This window comes from Dendrobates tinctorius, unplaced genomic scaffold (genome assembly GCF_039654945.1).
Source record: "Dendrobates tinctorius isolate UK_male_01 unplaced genomic scaffold, ASM3965494v1 ptg000006l, whole genome shotgun sequence".
NCBI classification, from domain to species: Eukaryota; Metazoa; Chordata; class Amphibia; order Anura; family Dendrobatidae; genus Dendrobates; species Dendrobates tinctorius.
In genome coordinates this window covers 3,747,514-3,763,007 of record NW_027361674.1, presented here as the reverse complement: position 1 = coordinate 3,763,007, position 15,494 = coordinate 3,747,514, and the positions used below count along the sequence as shown (strand labels likewise).

Sequence of the window (15,494 nt, the reverse complement as noted above, 5' to 3'; positions counted from 1 at the left end):
AGTTTCCAAAATGGGGTCACTAGTGGGGGGTTTCCACTGTTTAGGCACATCAGGGGCTCGCCAAACACGACATGGCCCATTCTGCATTGAAACGTCAAACGGCGCTCCTTCCTTTCAGAGCTCTGCCATGCGCCCAAACAGTGGTTTACCTGCATATATGGGGTATCAGCATACTCAGGACAAATTGTACAACAACCTCTGGGGTCCAATTTCTCCTGTTACCCTTGGTACAATAAAAAAAAAATTGGTCTGAAATAAATTGTGTCTGAAAAAAGTTATATGTTCATTTTTTTTTTTTTTTTTTTTAACCCCTTACCTACAATTGACGTAATATTCCGTCCATGTGACCATGGACCTAATTAACATGGACGGAATATTACGTCATCGCGATCAGCGGCGCCCACGTGGTGAGCGCCGCTGATCGCGGCCGAGTGTCAGCTAATTATCATAGCTGACACCCGGCACAATGTGTCAGGGGCGATCACGGACCGCCCCCGACACGTTAACCCCTTGCACACCACGATCAAACGCGATTGCGGTGTACCGGGGGTTAAAGGGAAGCATCGGCAGGGACAGGGCTCCCTCCGTGCTTCCCTGAGCCCCCCACGGCAGCGCAATGTGCAGCGCTGCTGCGGGGGGCTCCTTTCCTCCAGGCCCCCGAATCCAAGATGGCGACGGGGGCCTTCGGGGGCCTGAGGAAGCTGGCTTCCTCAGTGCCTGCAAAGCGCAGGCATGAGGAAGCCTTCTGCAGTGCCTGTGTCAGATCGCTGATCTGTCACAGTGATCTGTGATGTGACAGATCAGCGATCTGTCACAGGACAGTGATGTCCCACCTGGGACAAGGTAATAAAGAAAAAAAAAAAAAAAAAAAGTGTTAAAAATAATTTAAAAAAAATCGCTAAATAAATTAGTAAAAAAAAAATATATTCCCCAATAAATCCATTTTTTCAAAATAAAAAAAAACAAAAACAATAAAAGTACACATATTTGGTATCGCCGCGTCTGTAATGACCTGCCCTATAAAACTGTCCCATTAGTTAACCCCTTTAGCGAACCCCTTAAAAAATAAAAATAAAAAACGAAGCAAAAAATAATGATTTATTATCATACCACCGAACAAAAAGTGCAATAACGCGCGATCAAAAAGACGCATATAAATATGCATGGCACCGCTGAAAACGTCATCTTGTCCCGCAAAAAACGAGCCGCCATACAGCATCATCCGCAAAAAAATAAAAAAAAGTTATAGCTCGCAGAATAAAGCGATACAAAAATAATTATTTTTTATATAAAATAGTTTTCATTGCAAAAAACCGACAAAACATAAAAAAACGACCTAAATGAGGTATTGCTGTAACCGTACTGACCCGAAGAATAAAAACGCGTTATCAATTTTACCGCACGCGGAACGGTGTAAACGCACCCCCCCAAAAGAAATTCATGAAACGCTGGTTTTTGTTCATTCTGCGCCCCAAAAATCGGAATAAAAAGCGATCAAAAAATGTCACGTGCCCGAAAATGGTACCAATAAAAACGTCAACTCGTCCCGCAAAAGATAAGACCTCACATGACTCGGTGGGTCAAAATACGGAAAAATTATAGCTCGCAATATGTGGTGATGCAAAAACTATTTTTACAATAAAAAGCGTCTTTTAGCGTGCGACACCCGCCAAACATAAAAACCGCCATAAATCGTAAATCAAACCCCCCGTTATCACCCCCTTAGTTAGGGAAAAATAATAAAACTAAAAGAAAATGTATTTATTTCCATTTTCCCGCTAGGGTTAGGGTTAGGGTAGGGTTAGGGCTAGGGTTAGGGTTAGGGCTAGGGTTAGGGTTAGGGTTAGGGCTAGGGTTAGGGTTAGGGCTAGGGGTGTGTTGAGGTAAGGGTTGGAGTTATAATTGGGGGTTTCCACTGTTTGGGCACATCAGGTGCTCTCCAAAGGCAACATGGCGTCTGATCTCAATTCCAGCCAATTCTGCGTTGAAAAAGTCAAATGGTGCTCCTTCCCTTCCAAGCTCTGCCATGTGCCCAAACAGTGTTTTACCCCCACATGTAGGGTATCAGCCTACTCAGGACAAATTACAAAACTTTTGGGGTCCAATTTCTCCTGTTACCCTTAGGAAAATAAAAAATTGGGGGCAAAAATATAATTTTGCGGAAAAAAGTTTTTTTTTATTTTCACGCCCAGGCGTTATAAACTTCTGTGAAGCACTTGGGGGTTCAAAGTGCTCTCCACATATCTAGATAAGTTCCTTGGGGGGTCTAGTTTCCAAAATGGGGTCACTTGGGGGGGTTTCCACTGTTTAGGTACATCAGGGGCTCGCCAAACGTGACATGGCGTCCAATCTGAATTCCAGCCAATTTTGCATTGAAAAAGTCAAACGGCGCTCCTTCCATTCTGAGCTCTGCCATGCGCCGAAACAGTGGTTCCCCCCCACATATCAGGTATCAGCGTACTCAGGACAAATTGCACAATAACTTTTGCAGTCCAATTTCTCCTGTTACCCTTGGTAAAATAAAGAAAATTGAACCTGAAGTATTTTTTTTGTGAAAAAAAGTTAAATGTTCATTTTTTTTTAATATTCAAAAAATTCCTGTGACGTACCTAAAGGGTTAATAAACTTCTTGAATGTGGTTTTAAGCACCTTAAGGGGTGCAGTTTTTAGAATGGTGTCACTTTTGGGTATTTTCTATCATATAGACCCCTCAAAGTGGCTTCAAATGTGAAGTGGTCCCTAAAAATAAAATGGTGTTGCAAAAATGAGAAATCGCTGGTCAATTTTTAACCCTTATAACTTCCTAACAAAAAAAAATTTTGGTTCCAAAATTGTGCTGATGTAAAGTAAACATGTGGGAAATGTTATGTATTAAGTTTTTTGTGTGCCGTATCGCTGTGATTTAAGGGCATAAAAATTGAAAGTTGGAAAATTGCGAAATTTTCAAAATTTTCGCCAAATTTCCGTTTTTTTCACAAATAAACGCAAGTTATTTGAATGCAATTTTACCACTAACATGAAGTACAATATGTCACGAGAAAACAATGTCAGAATCACCGGGATCCATGAAAGCGTTCCAGAGTTATGACCTCATAAAGGTACAGTGGTCAGAATTGTAAAAACTGGCCCGGGAGTTAACGTGCAAACCACCCTTGGTAGTGAAGGGGTTAAACATTACAAAACTTCCTGTGAAGCACCGTAACGGTTAATAAACTTCTTGAATGTGGTTTTGAGCTCCTTCAGGGGTGCAGTTTTTAGAAATGTGTCACTTTTGGGTATTTTCTATCATATAGACCCCGCAAAGTGACTTCAAATGTGATGTTGTCCCTATAAAAATGGTGTTGTAAAAATGAGAAATCTCTGTTTAACTTTTAACCCTTATAACTTCCTAACCCAAAAAAATGTGGTTCCAAAATTGTGCTGATGTAAAGTAGACATGTGGAAAATGTTATTTATTAAGTATTTTATGTGACATATCTCTGTGATTTAAGGGCATGAAAATTCAAAGCTGGAGAATTGTGAAATTTTCATAACTTTTGCCAAGTTTCCGTTTGTTTGTTTTCCACATAAAAACGCAAGTCATATCAAAGAAATTTTACCACTACCACGAAATACAATATATCACGAGAAAACAATGTCAGAATCACTGGGATCCATGTTAGGCTACGTGCCCACGATGCAGAAATGCTGCGGAAATGTCAGCAGCATTTCCGCAACTCCCTGCCGCGGGTAAAACGCATGCGGAATTCGCATGCGTTTTCCCGCAAAACACAAGCGGAATTCGCATGCGTTTTCCCGCAAAACACAAGTGTTTTGCAAGTGTTTTTAGCTTGCAGAATGCTAGCGCTTCCCAAGCGATTTGAAGCATCGCTTGGAAAAGTGATTGCCAGGTTGAGCACACTTGTCAAGCATAGTGCTTGACAAGTGTGACCAACTTTTAAATATTGATGCTGCCTATGCAGCATCAATAGTAAAAGATAAAATGTCAAAATAATAACTAAAAATAAAAATAGTGATATACTTACCCTCTGACGACCCCCGGACTCCTCAGCGATGCTCCCAGTACGCTCTGTTCCCAGGGATGCATTGCGCTAAGGGCCTTTGTGACGTCATGGTCATGTGACCGCGACGTCACAAAGATCCTTCGCGCAATGCATCCCTGGGAACGGAAGATGCCGGCAACGTGACAGAGGCGGGAAAGCTGCGGGGCCAGCCAGAAGGCGAGTATATCACTATTTTTTATTTTAATTCTATTTTTTACAGGGATATGTTACACCCAGGGAATGGAGAAGAGTCTCCTCTCATCCAGACCCTGGGTACCATCCGCACATAAAGCGCTCACTTTACCATGGTGGGCATAGCCACATGCGTAAAGTGAGCGTTTCATTGCAATCCTATGGCGGTGGAATCGCCGCGATTCCGCAGAAATAATGAATATGCTGTGGATTTTACCGCTATGCGATTCGGCAGCTGTAAAATCTGCAGCAATAGCACAGCAACTGTGGAATCCCATAGGATTGCATGGTAATGTGTTTAAGCGTTTCCGCGGCCGCAAAACCGTGGCAGAAACGCTAAACAAACGCAATGTGGTCACATAGCCTAAGCGTTCCAGAGCTAATACCTCATAAAGGGATAGTGGTCAGAATTGTAAAAATTGGCCTGGACATTAACATACAAACCACCCTTGGGGGTAAAGGGGTACTGAACCTGTTATGTCTCAAAATGCTATGCAACTGAGGATAAAGGGTTAATCTACATGTTAACATTACAATGTTGCCTGGCCTGATAATGGCTTATCGGTGGGGATGCGGGATGTAGGACCCTAGGACCCCACATCAATCAGATATTGATAAGCCTATTTTAAGCATAGGACATCCAAATCGAAGTATAGGACACACTCTTTAACCTGTCCCAATCTTGTTAGAACATCCTTGCAGGCGGGGAAAAAAAGGATTGGTTTCTTGGGTCGCTCACCTCTGCTCTTCCTTTTCCATATCATCAAATAAATGTATCAAAGATGCTGCCAGTTGATACATTTCTTTACATATCCCTGGTTCTTCAAAGATATTAGCAGAAACCTAAATCAAGCAATGCAGAAATAATTATTAAAGGGGTGAAGGAGGTGTCCGCTATAGACAAAGGCATTTAAATGGATGCGCAGCAGTGATCGGCACTACATACAGCTGCGGGATCAGCACCTGATCCCGCAATGGACCAAAGATAGGACATCCTACATGGAGAAGGTATTAAAAAGAGTAGTACTCAAAACCACCTCTATTCTCCCGACCAAAGCAGCTCCCGGTTTAGAGGGCTAAGAAAGACTATGTCTAACTCAGTAATTCATTTATTTGTGTGAGTACCACGTGATACTACATTCAAGACCACCAGCACCACATCACTGAAGGTTCGAGAACAAAGAAACATACAACAGTAGGTTAATACGTGCCTTAATATTAGGTGTATATTTTATGTCCTCCAGATAAAACACTTCCACGTCAAAGGGTTTCCCTTCAACCTTGAAGATATAGGCTGGGATCAATTTGTTGTGGATTGGCACTGCAAAGTAGTCAGCAAATTCTTTGCAGTTTATGGTTGCGGACATCAAAATGACCTTAAAAAGAAAAAAGGAAATCATACTGCTAAACATTTGGGGGTTTTGTTACGGTTTCTTATTCCTTTAAAAAAAAAAAAAAACGTAACTCACCATTTATAGAGCTGAAGACAACTTTACCATCATCAATTAGACAACGGAGAATACAAGAGCAGAATAAATAGCTGATTTGGACTCCTCTATGACCGAATAAAGAGCTCATTACGACTTCTCTATAGCCATAACATGAAGACCCGACTACAAAGAGGGTCTGTACCAGATACCTCCTTACTACAGTGGTTATCTGCCAGCCTGACATTTAATTAAAAGGGATCGTTCATATAAAAATGACCTGTTTAATTTAAACTTAATTGACTTATCTACTGTATTATTAAGTCACTGCGCAGGAGGAGGATACGGTGAGCTGTGACATCACCTATTGTGAATGGTGGAACCTGTGTTCTCTACTGTATATAGAGGTGTTATCAGTGATTGTAATCCTGTCTGACTATAATGAGATTTCTGAAAAGTCATCTGTACAAATCAAGAATTGAGAGTCTAGTATACAATCTGCTGGGCAGGGTGATAACATGCAACAATCTCTGGATTGCATTTTTTTCTAAAATATAGATACTGATGAAATATAAAAAACATTTTTAAAACATACCGAACCAAATTGTAAGGACAATAAATTGCTTTGGAGGGATGCACATATTAATAAATTGAGAATTCTCAAAAACCCCCTCTATTAAATCATGCTTCACAGCATGTACGGTGTCATCAGGCTGAACATGTTTCACCGCATGTGTGGCATCATCTGGGGATGGGACACTCACATGATTCATGTCAGTGTCCCATTCCCTGAGGACGCCGCACATGCGGTTAAACATGTTTGGGGGGGGGGGGGGGGATACTAGTGCTATAATTTTGTCTATCCCGTTCTGCCATTAAGTGTTGGCACCCTGGGGTGTCATCCAATGTATACGCCTAAACAAAATTGTAAGAAATAATGTAATGAAAGTAAGATTAGGGACAACTGTTAGACTTCTTCATACTTTCAGTATTTTAAATGTCTTTCATTACAAGGTAAATTACACAGTTTGATAGAAATAAAAAAAAAAATTTTAAATACATATTAACAACGGATTTTGAAGAAAAAAAAAAAAAAAAAAAAAGAATTTATGACATATTCCCTTTAAAAACCTGTGCTTCTATGCTTGTCTTGATGAAAAAATGCACTGTTAAATGCAAAAAAATGTATTCGCGCTTCCTATCAAAGGTGCATGTCCGTCGCCCAGCAGATCAAATTTAGGCTGTGTGCCCACGTTGCGTTTTTTTAAGCGTTTCCGCAGCGTTTGTGCCGGATCAGACGCTACAGAAACGCTGAAAAGAAGCTTCACATTAAATTGCATGCGTTTTTGGCTTTTTGTGCCAATGCATGTGTTTTTAAACGCTCAGGAATCGCTTAGCGGCTAAAAACGTAGCATGCTCATTAATTTCCGCATTGCGGAGCGTTTTTAGCCTTTTCCGATGTTCCCAGAAAACGCGCAGAAAAAGCGCGTCAAAAACGAGCGTCTTTTGTGCAAAAAACGCGCAAGAAACACGTGGAAATAAAACGCGCGTTTTCTGGGAAGGGGATCAGTTTCCTGAGCGTTTAAAAACGCTAACGTGGGGACATAGCCTTATTGTAGCTAATACTAGTAAGAAAAAAATGTAAGGCATTTTGTAAAAACAAGATTTCACCTAGAAGCAGGAAAGAGGATATCTTGCAGATCTCGGTGGGGTTAGACCGCTGGGACGTGCACCGATCAGCAGACCAGGTCCTTTAATTCTAGTTACAAATCGAGCGGCAGGTAAGACATCCGGGACCCATACCATCCAGTGTCTATAAGGCTTCCAGGAAAAGTCAAGTGCAGCGCTCAGCAGTCCAATTTACATGATGAGATTACAACTGGCCAGAAAACGCTTGGAAATCAGTTTACAGTGACACACAAAAGTCTGATTCTAGGGCTGAATGTTTTCTCGGTTAGCGATCAATTTAATGCAAACAATTATACAGAAATTAATCTGAGCGAACACGAAAAAACGCTTAATCACAATGTGAAGTACAGTATTCAGATGTACGGGACATCTTGTTCTCAAAGACTCCATTTTTGTGCTTGCAACGCCACTTTGTTGTTTACCAGAAAAAATTTGTAACTTAACTAAGGGAAAGTTCACGGTTGTTATGAAACCAGACTGTTCCAGCTTGAACAAGATATGACATCCAGAAGAATGTGCTATTGTTCTATTCTCTATGCTACGTAGATATGGACATAAATGTAATTTCCGCTTTTCTTGCAATACTATTGGCTTATAAAGTAAATGTGTCACGACAATGCTATTGGTAGCTATGTACTTTGCATAATTAAGCAAAATACTATAAAAAAGGTGACATAATAAAGGGGTTAGCTATCTCCTTTGATCCTCCCATACAGAGACACATCTCCGTTTGGTCATTCTCAGTTGCTAGCAACATCTTGTGGATTAATTTGGAAATCGCCTGGTCGACCGTGAAGGGTTAATTTAGCCCTCCCTCACAGCTGGCTGCCCAACATGGGGCCCCTGAATAGGGACACCTCTGCCCCCGGAGGACAACAAGACAAAGGACCCTTGGACCGGACACAGGAAAATTGGGACTTATCATCACCCACGACAACCACGGTAAGTTGGCAGTTATACTGTACAGACTGACCGTTTGGTGTCGTTTTCCTGTGCTCGTTGCTACAAAGAGGATCTGAGGTTTGTCCTTGATGGTGGGGTGATTCTTGGGTGGAATCATATAGAGGTGCAGTCCCGTTGGGGGCCCAGTGTTCGAACCGTACCTCATAAGGGACGGACACCCCGGATTGACCAGTGATTGTGACTCTCTTTATAGTCAAAATATCCTGAAATCCTTATCACTGTTAGTATCAGGCGTGGTGAGATGATCGAAGATATTGGGTAGGATACGTAACTCAGGTAGATAGATATATATATTATATATGTAACCAGAGGTGTCCGGAGGGATAGTCTAAGACACCCTCCTCCTTTCAGGGAGTACCACATCGAATTTTGGGCATCCCAGAGGGGGATAGACCCAGTGGAACAGATTATACAGCTGCTCCAGTACTGTGCACAACTTAAGGATATTTAGCTCTAAAGGAGAGAATTGTGCTTCCGTGGAAGAAGAGGAGGAGTTTGGAACTGTGTGAAGGATTGGATACGGTTAGTCTTATGATTCAAAGACGAGGAAAGAAATCTGTCAGGAATGCAGAAAAAATATTTTCGATTCTGGGATTCCCTAAGAGCGGGAGGCTACAGCCTTTCGATTCTGGGATTCCCTAAGAGTGGGAGGCTACAGCCTACGCTATGGGACAAAGGTGTTAAAAAGAATAAAGGGAGGTTGATTGATGATGGTTTGCTTAAAGATGCTCTAGAATTCCGTGGCTTGGCACATGAATTGTGTGATGAAAATTTTGTGAAAATTGAAGAGAAAGTGAATTCTGATTGTTTCTGTTATTGCCATGTTGAAAAACGAAAATGGTCTACCACTGCGACACAGACTGGATGTTTTGTGGTGCAAGAAGGAATTGAGAAAGTGATTGAAGAAGAAGGAACTGAGATTGAGACTAATGTGTCAGGCAGACAAACAATTAAAAATGATGATCTGAAACAACAGGTCTCCCTGCTAGATGTTAAGGTCCCTCCCCAGGAAATCAAGCCTCTCCTCCCGACTGTAAGCTCTGTGCTTAACCCCAGGGCACCAATATATCCTGGGCTGCCAAAACTCGCCCCCCACCCTATGATCCTGCCGGGTGGATTTGTGCCGTATGCGGAGTTACTAATCCTCAGTGGAGAGGTCTGTTACAATTGTGGAGCAAGGAGACCCGGAGTCGCAGCCCCCACTGTTATGAATGGGTCATCGAGGAGAAAAAAAGCCAAATAAGCTAAGCTGCAGAAAACCAGAGTGGTTATTAACTATGCAGAATGCAGATCCCTGATCTTACCACACAACTAGCAGTAGCCGTGGAGCGTGCCTACGATGAACCTAGACGCCTCGTCACGGCCGGAGGACTACATAAGCCTAAAGCAAGAAAAGGGAAAACTAACTGCCCCAGAGCAGACCCCAAAGGAATAGATAACCCCCACACATGTATTGACGGTGAAACAAGATGAAGGCACAAACACAGGCAGGAAAATAGGCTGAGCAAATGATGGGGCCCAAACTAACCAGACAGGAAAGGAAAGGGAAGACACTATCTGCAACCTGCAAAAAACCCTACAAAAATAATGTCCAACACTTCTGATAGCAAAATTAACCCTGAAGTCACTAGACTTCTCCCACTATATCAGCACTCTGAAATATTCTGAGACAGAGCAAAAAGAAACCGAACTAGTAAGGGACAAAAAGCCAATTGGCAAAATACTGATAAATAAGAGTGGAAATTCAGCTCTGCCCCCAGTCGGGGCTGGCGGACCACACAAAAAACTGAATAGACCAACAAAATCAAGTGTGAACATTAGCAGAAGAACTTAGCTTTAGATGACTGGAACAAAGCTGAAAACCAAGAGCTGACAAGCCAGAAGGAATCAACAGCAACTGAATAGGGCGTCGGCTGTCTTAAATCCAATCTGAGATCCAATCGTCATCCTCATTCTCAGGTGGCAGATCTCCACCGATCAAACCAGCCGCACCACCTCCCGTCACCACCAGAGGGAGTCCAGAAGGGGAACTCACAACTGGTGAACCCAAGAATGAACTCCCAAAACCCCACCTTTCCCTTGTTAAAGGCTGACGGTACCTATTATCAGCCACCGCCAGCACCAGTCCCTGCTATGCCTAATATTGCTAGTGGTTATGAGTATCCACCTCCTCCTACTTTACTCACTCGGTCAGAGACAGGATACACAGAAGAGATAGATTTCCAGGAAATATAATCCAATGTTATTCCTGGACCCCACTGTTATGATGTGCTCTTTAGGATAGAGACAGGGGATCTGACGAAGCAGCACGTTGGGGCCATAGTAAATGCCGCGAATAATCAACTCCGCCATGCTGGAGGACTGGCCGCAAAAATTTCACAGAAAGGCGGACCCATGATACAAGAAGAATCTGATTCGTATATACAAACGTATGGCCAGGTAGAAACAGGACAGGTCGCAGCAACCAGAGCAGGACAGCTGCCGTGTCAATATATAATACATGCAATGGGACCACGATATGATCCTACCAACATTGCTTGGTCCCAACAATTGCTTACTGAGGCTGTTCAGAATGCAATCCTGTATGCCTCCTCTGTCCCCCCGGTACGATGCCTCAACGTACAGTGGCCATACCATTAATCTCTGCCAGTATTTTTCAATATCCTAGAAAGGATGCCGCCATGGTCATAGTATTAGCAATAGAGCGGTGTATACAGGAAAACCCCATAAAATTGGAGGAGGTCCGATTTGTCCTCGACAGCCGCCTAACGGCTCATCAGGCAATACAATCTTTAACTGTAACAGAGCCTCCTGTCCCGCTTCCGCAGCAGATGCCTCTTGTGCCCGTACTACTGCCACATCCTCCTGCCCCCGAGTCAGTAATATCCAAATTTGAAGAGGATAATGTGGAAATTACTCCTGACAGGCCAAAGTATACCCCCTTTACCCCATCCCAAATAGACAACATTTGCAATCAATTACCCGATCCAGAGACTTACCCCAAGGCCTTCAACAAGAAAATCGAGAGATTTATTCCACTCCCCGAAGAGATCTATTACACATACTTCAAGTAAAAGCTCGGGAGGGGTATAGGCATAATGTATAATGTGAACCTGGATGGGGGAACCTATGACAGAGGTGTTGATTTCTGCAATGCTTTAAAGGTTTGGGCACAAGATAGACTAGCGGATAAAGCTACCTCTCTCAGATGTCACACAGGACAAGGGGGAGAATGCCGAAAAGTTCTATAGGCGTCTTATGGTAGTATTTAAAGATCTGGGATTCTCATTGTAAAATAAAGCCCATACACACCTTTTTGTGGCAGCTTTCAGGTCTGGCCTTAAACCCGAATTGCAAAAGGCGATGTCAATTAAACCTGACGTCGAGAATTCCACACCGGACGATACATTAAAAGTAGTAAAAAGTTTTCAGAAGAATTTAACCGCTCTGTATCAGCAGGAAAAAAAATAGGGATTTTTGTGTACTCACCATAAAATCCTTTTCTCCGAGCCAATCATTGGGGGACACAGACAGTGGGTGTTAGGCTGCTGGCCACTAGGACACTAATTAAACCAGAAAAAAAGTGAGCTCCTCCCCTGCAGTATACACCCTCTCGCTGGCTGAGACTTCTCCAGTTGGGTGAAAAAAGCAGTAGGAGCATAAACAGTCAACAATAACCATAACTAAGTCAAAGCCTAAGAATGCTACAGTGAGCCAATAGGCTTAACAGAGTGGGATGTTGTGAGTTCATTTTCCCCTTCACCATTGAGGTCTGATGAACTCCCTCTTCTGGTGAAGGAAGGTAGTGAGGCTGATTACCAAACAGCTGAGCAGAATGATGATGACTGGGTGACTGAAATTACTTACTGGATATAAGGCAGCCGACGCCCTTTTGCCTTGCGGGTGATTTCTCTGAGGGATTCTAGGAGACCAGTCTGATTCCTGCTCCTCAAAAGCTAAGTTTTCTGCTCTGTTTTTTGCATTTGTGTTTTGGTTTTGTTTTGCCTTGTTTTTCTGGATTTCTGCCTTCCCCTGCTGGGTGAGCTGAATTCCTTTTTGCTCTGTCTTCTGAAAATACCTGAGTACCGATATAGTCTTTTTGAAGCCTAGCGTCTTCAGGGCTTTTTTCCTTATCAGTCTGTTGGCTCTTGTTTTTGAGAGGGTTTTGGCGGATTGCAGACAGCAGCTTTTCTATTCTGTCCTATATAATTAGCTTGGGCCCCATCATTTGCTCAGCCTATCTTTCTATCTGTGTGAGTGTTTTTTCATCTTGCTTCACCGTCATTATATGTTGGGGGCTGCCTAAAGCTTTGGGGTCTGCTCTGGGGCAGTTTAGATTTCCCTTTCTGTCTTTAGGCTATGTAGTTCTCCGGCTGTGATCGAGGGGTCTAGGGCACCGTATGAACCCCCACGGCTACTTCTAGTTGTTGTTAGGTTCAGGGTTCTGCAGTTCGATAGCTGCCAACTTCTCTGGTTTTCTGGACTTAGCTAGTATTTCTGTTTTTGCCTCCTACGGTGACTCATTCATAACAGAATCACCCGCCATACCGCAGATCCTAGGGTACTCAATAGCAGGAAAGAATTGTAAAAAAAAAAAAAAAAAAAAAAAAAAAAAAAAAGTATATTTTTTCCTCTATATCTCTGAGGCCGTAGGGGGAATTTTTTTTTTTTCTCTCAATGGATATTAAGCAATTGTCTGATCGTGTGGAGCAGCTCGCTGCGGAAGTGCGGGGAATTTCCGCCTACCTTGCTCATTCACATGCTGCTGAACCAAAGATCCCTACTCCTGATGTGTTTTTTGGGGATCGGTCTAAATTTTTGAATTTAATAAAAAAAAATTGTAAATTATTTTTTGCCTTGAAGCCTAACTCGTCAGGGAGCTCCGCGAAGCAGGTTAAAATTGTCATCTCTTTGCTGCGTGGCGATCCCCAGGATTGGGCGTTTTCTTTGAAACCAGATGATCCTATTCTGACTAATGTGAACGCATTTTTTCAAGCCTTGGGGCTGTTGTATGACGAACCTAATGCTATTGATCAGGCTGAAAAGACCCTGTTGGCATTGAGCCAGGGTCGAGATTCTGCAGAATTGTACTGTCAAAAATTCCGAAAGTGGGCGGTCCTTACTACCTGGAATGATAATGCCTTGGCAGCTCTCTTTCAGAAGGGTTTGTCAGAAGCCGTAAAAGATACTATGGTGGGATTTCCTGTTCCCTCTGGTCTTGACGATTCTATGTCATTAGCCATTCAGGTTGATCGGTGTTTACGTGAACGCAGGACTGCACGAGAGGTGTTGTCACCTGTTGAACAAGTGTCTGAACCTATGCAATGTGATAGAGTTTTGTCCACGGAGCAACATCAGGAGTTCAGAAGGCGTAATAAGCTGTGTTTGTTTTGTGGCGATGCCTCGCACATTATTTCTGTCTGTCCTAAACGAGAGAAACCTTTTGCACACACGTTTTCTGTGGGTGGTGTTCAACCTAAGTTTCTTCTGGCAATTACTCTGATCTGCTCCCTGTCCACATTTTCCGCCAAGGCTTTTGTGGATTCGGGAGCAGCCCTGAACCTAATGGACTTGGATTTTGCTAAACGTTGTGGATTTCCAATGACACCTCTGCAGACGCCTATCCCTTTGAGGGGGACTGATGCTACTCCTTTGGCGAAAAATAAACCTCAGTTTTGGACCCAGGTGGTAATGCGGGTCGCCCCAGACCAAACCTCAGTTTTGGACCCAGGTGGTAATGCGGGTCGCCCCAGACCATCAAGAAAATTGCAGATTTTTGGTGTTGCATAATTTGCATGATACCATTGTTCTGGGGTTTCCCTGGTTGCAAACTCATAATCCAGTTTTGGATTGGAAATCTGTGTCTGTGGTGAGTTGGGGTTGTCGGTGTGCCCTTAGTGAGGCTCCGTTTTTTTCCACCTCTCCTCAGTCGCATGATGTTCCTGACTATTTGGCTGACTTTTATGATGTATTTAGTGAGAATGAGTCTGCGTCTTTGCCTCCTCATAGGAGTTATGACTGTGCAATTGAACTGAGCCCGGGGTGTAAATTTCCCAAGGGTCGGCTCTTCAATTTATCTGTACCCGAGCACGAGGCTATGCGATCCTATATTAAGGAGGCGTTGGAGAAGGGTCATATTAGACCATCCTCTTCACCCTTAGGTGCCGGTTTTTTTTTCGTGGCCAAAAAGGATGGTTCATTAAGGCCTTGTATTGATTATCGTGCCCTCAGCAAAATTACTATTAAATATCAGTATCCGTTACCCGATTTCGGATCTATTCTCCAGAGTTAAAGGTGCTTGCTGGTTTGCCAAGCTTGACCTCAGGGGGGCGTATAATCTTATCCACATTAAGCATGGGGATGAATGGAAGACGGCGTTTAATACTCCGGAGGGACATTTTGAGTACCTGGTGATGCCTTTTGGGCTCACTAATGCCCCTTCTGTCTTCCAGTGCTTCATGAACGACATTTTCCGAGACTTTGTGAACAAATTTTTGATTATCTATCTGGATATTTTGATCTTCTCCAAGGATTGGGATTCTCATGTGGAACATGTTCGGACTGTGTTCTGGATCTTGAGGGAGAATTCCCTGTATGTCAAAGGATCGAAATGCTTTTTTGGGGTACAGAGGATTTCACTTTTGGGATTTATTTTGTCTCAGTCAACTATTGAAATGGACCCGGCCAAGGTACAGGCCATTTATGATTGGGTTCAGCCCACTTCTTTTGAAGGCCCTCCAGAAGTTTTTGGGTTTTGCTAATTTTTATCAGAAATTTATAGCAAAATTTTCTAGTATTGCCAAGCCATTGACTGATCTGACTAAGAAGGGTGCTGATGTGTTGAATTGGTCTCCGGAGGCTGTTTCCTCCTTTCAGTAGCGGAAGCGAAGATTCACTTCTGCCCCGGTTTTGCGGCAACCTGATGTCTCACTCCCGTTCCAGGTAGAGGTGGATGCTTCTGAGATTGGTGCAGGAGCTGTTTGTCCCAAAAGGATCCTGTAACATCTAAAATGAATCCCTGTGCTTTATTTTCCCGAAAGTTCTCTCCATCTGAACGTAACTATGATGTGGGGAATCGGGAACTGTTACCCATGAAATGGGCATTTGAGGAGTGGAGACATTGGTTGGAGGGAGCTAAACATCAAGTCGTGGTCATCACTGACCACAAGAATTTGATTTA

General features: G+C 43.0%; 1 protein-coding gene across 2 annotated transcripts in view; it reads right to left on the bottom strand.

Annotated features, from left to right (window-relative positions):
* The window catches only part of TDRD9 (tudor domain containing 9), a 320,208-nt gene that overhangs the window by 192,840 nt on the left and 111,874 nt on the right, over positions 1-15,494 (bottom strand). For both annotated transcript variants that reach the window (XM_073570199.1, XM_073570208.1), the window contains exons 7-8: positions 5,447-5,611; positions 4,975-5,078 (exon numbers count right to left, since the gene is read on the bottom strand). In XM_073570199.1, the coding sequence (XP_073426300.1) occupies positions 4,975-5,078; positions 5,447-5,611 (269 nt within the window). The remainder of the gene's footprint in view (positions 1-4,974; positions 5,079-5,446; positions 5,612-15,494) is intronic.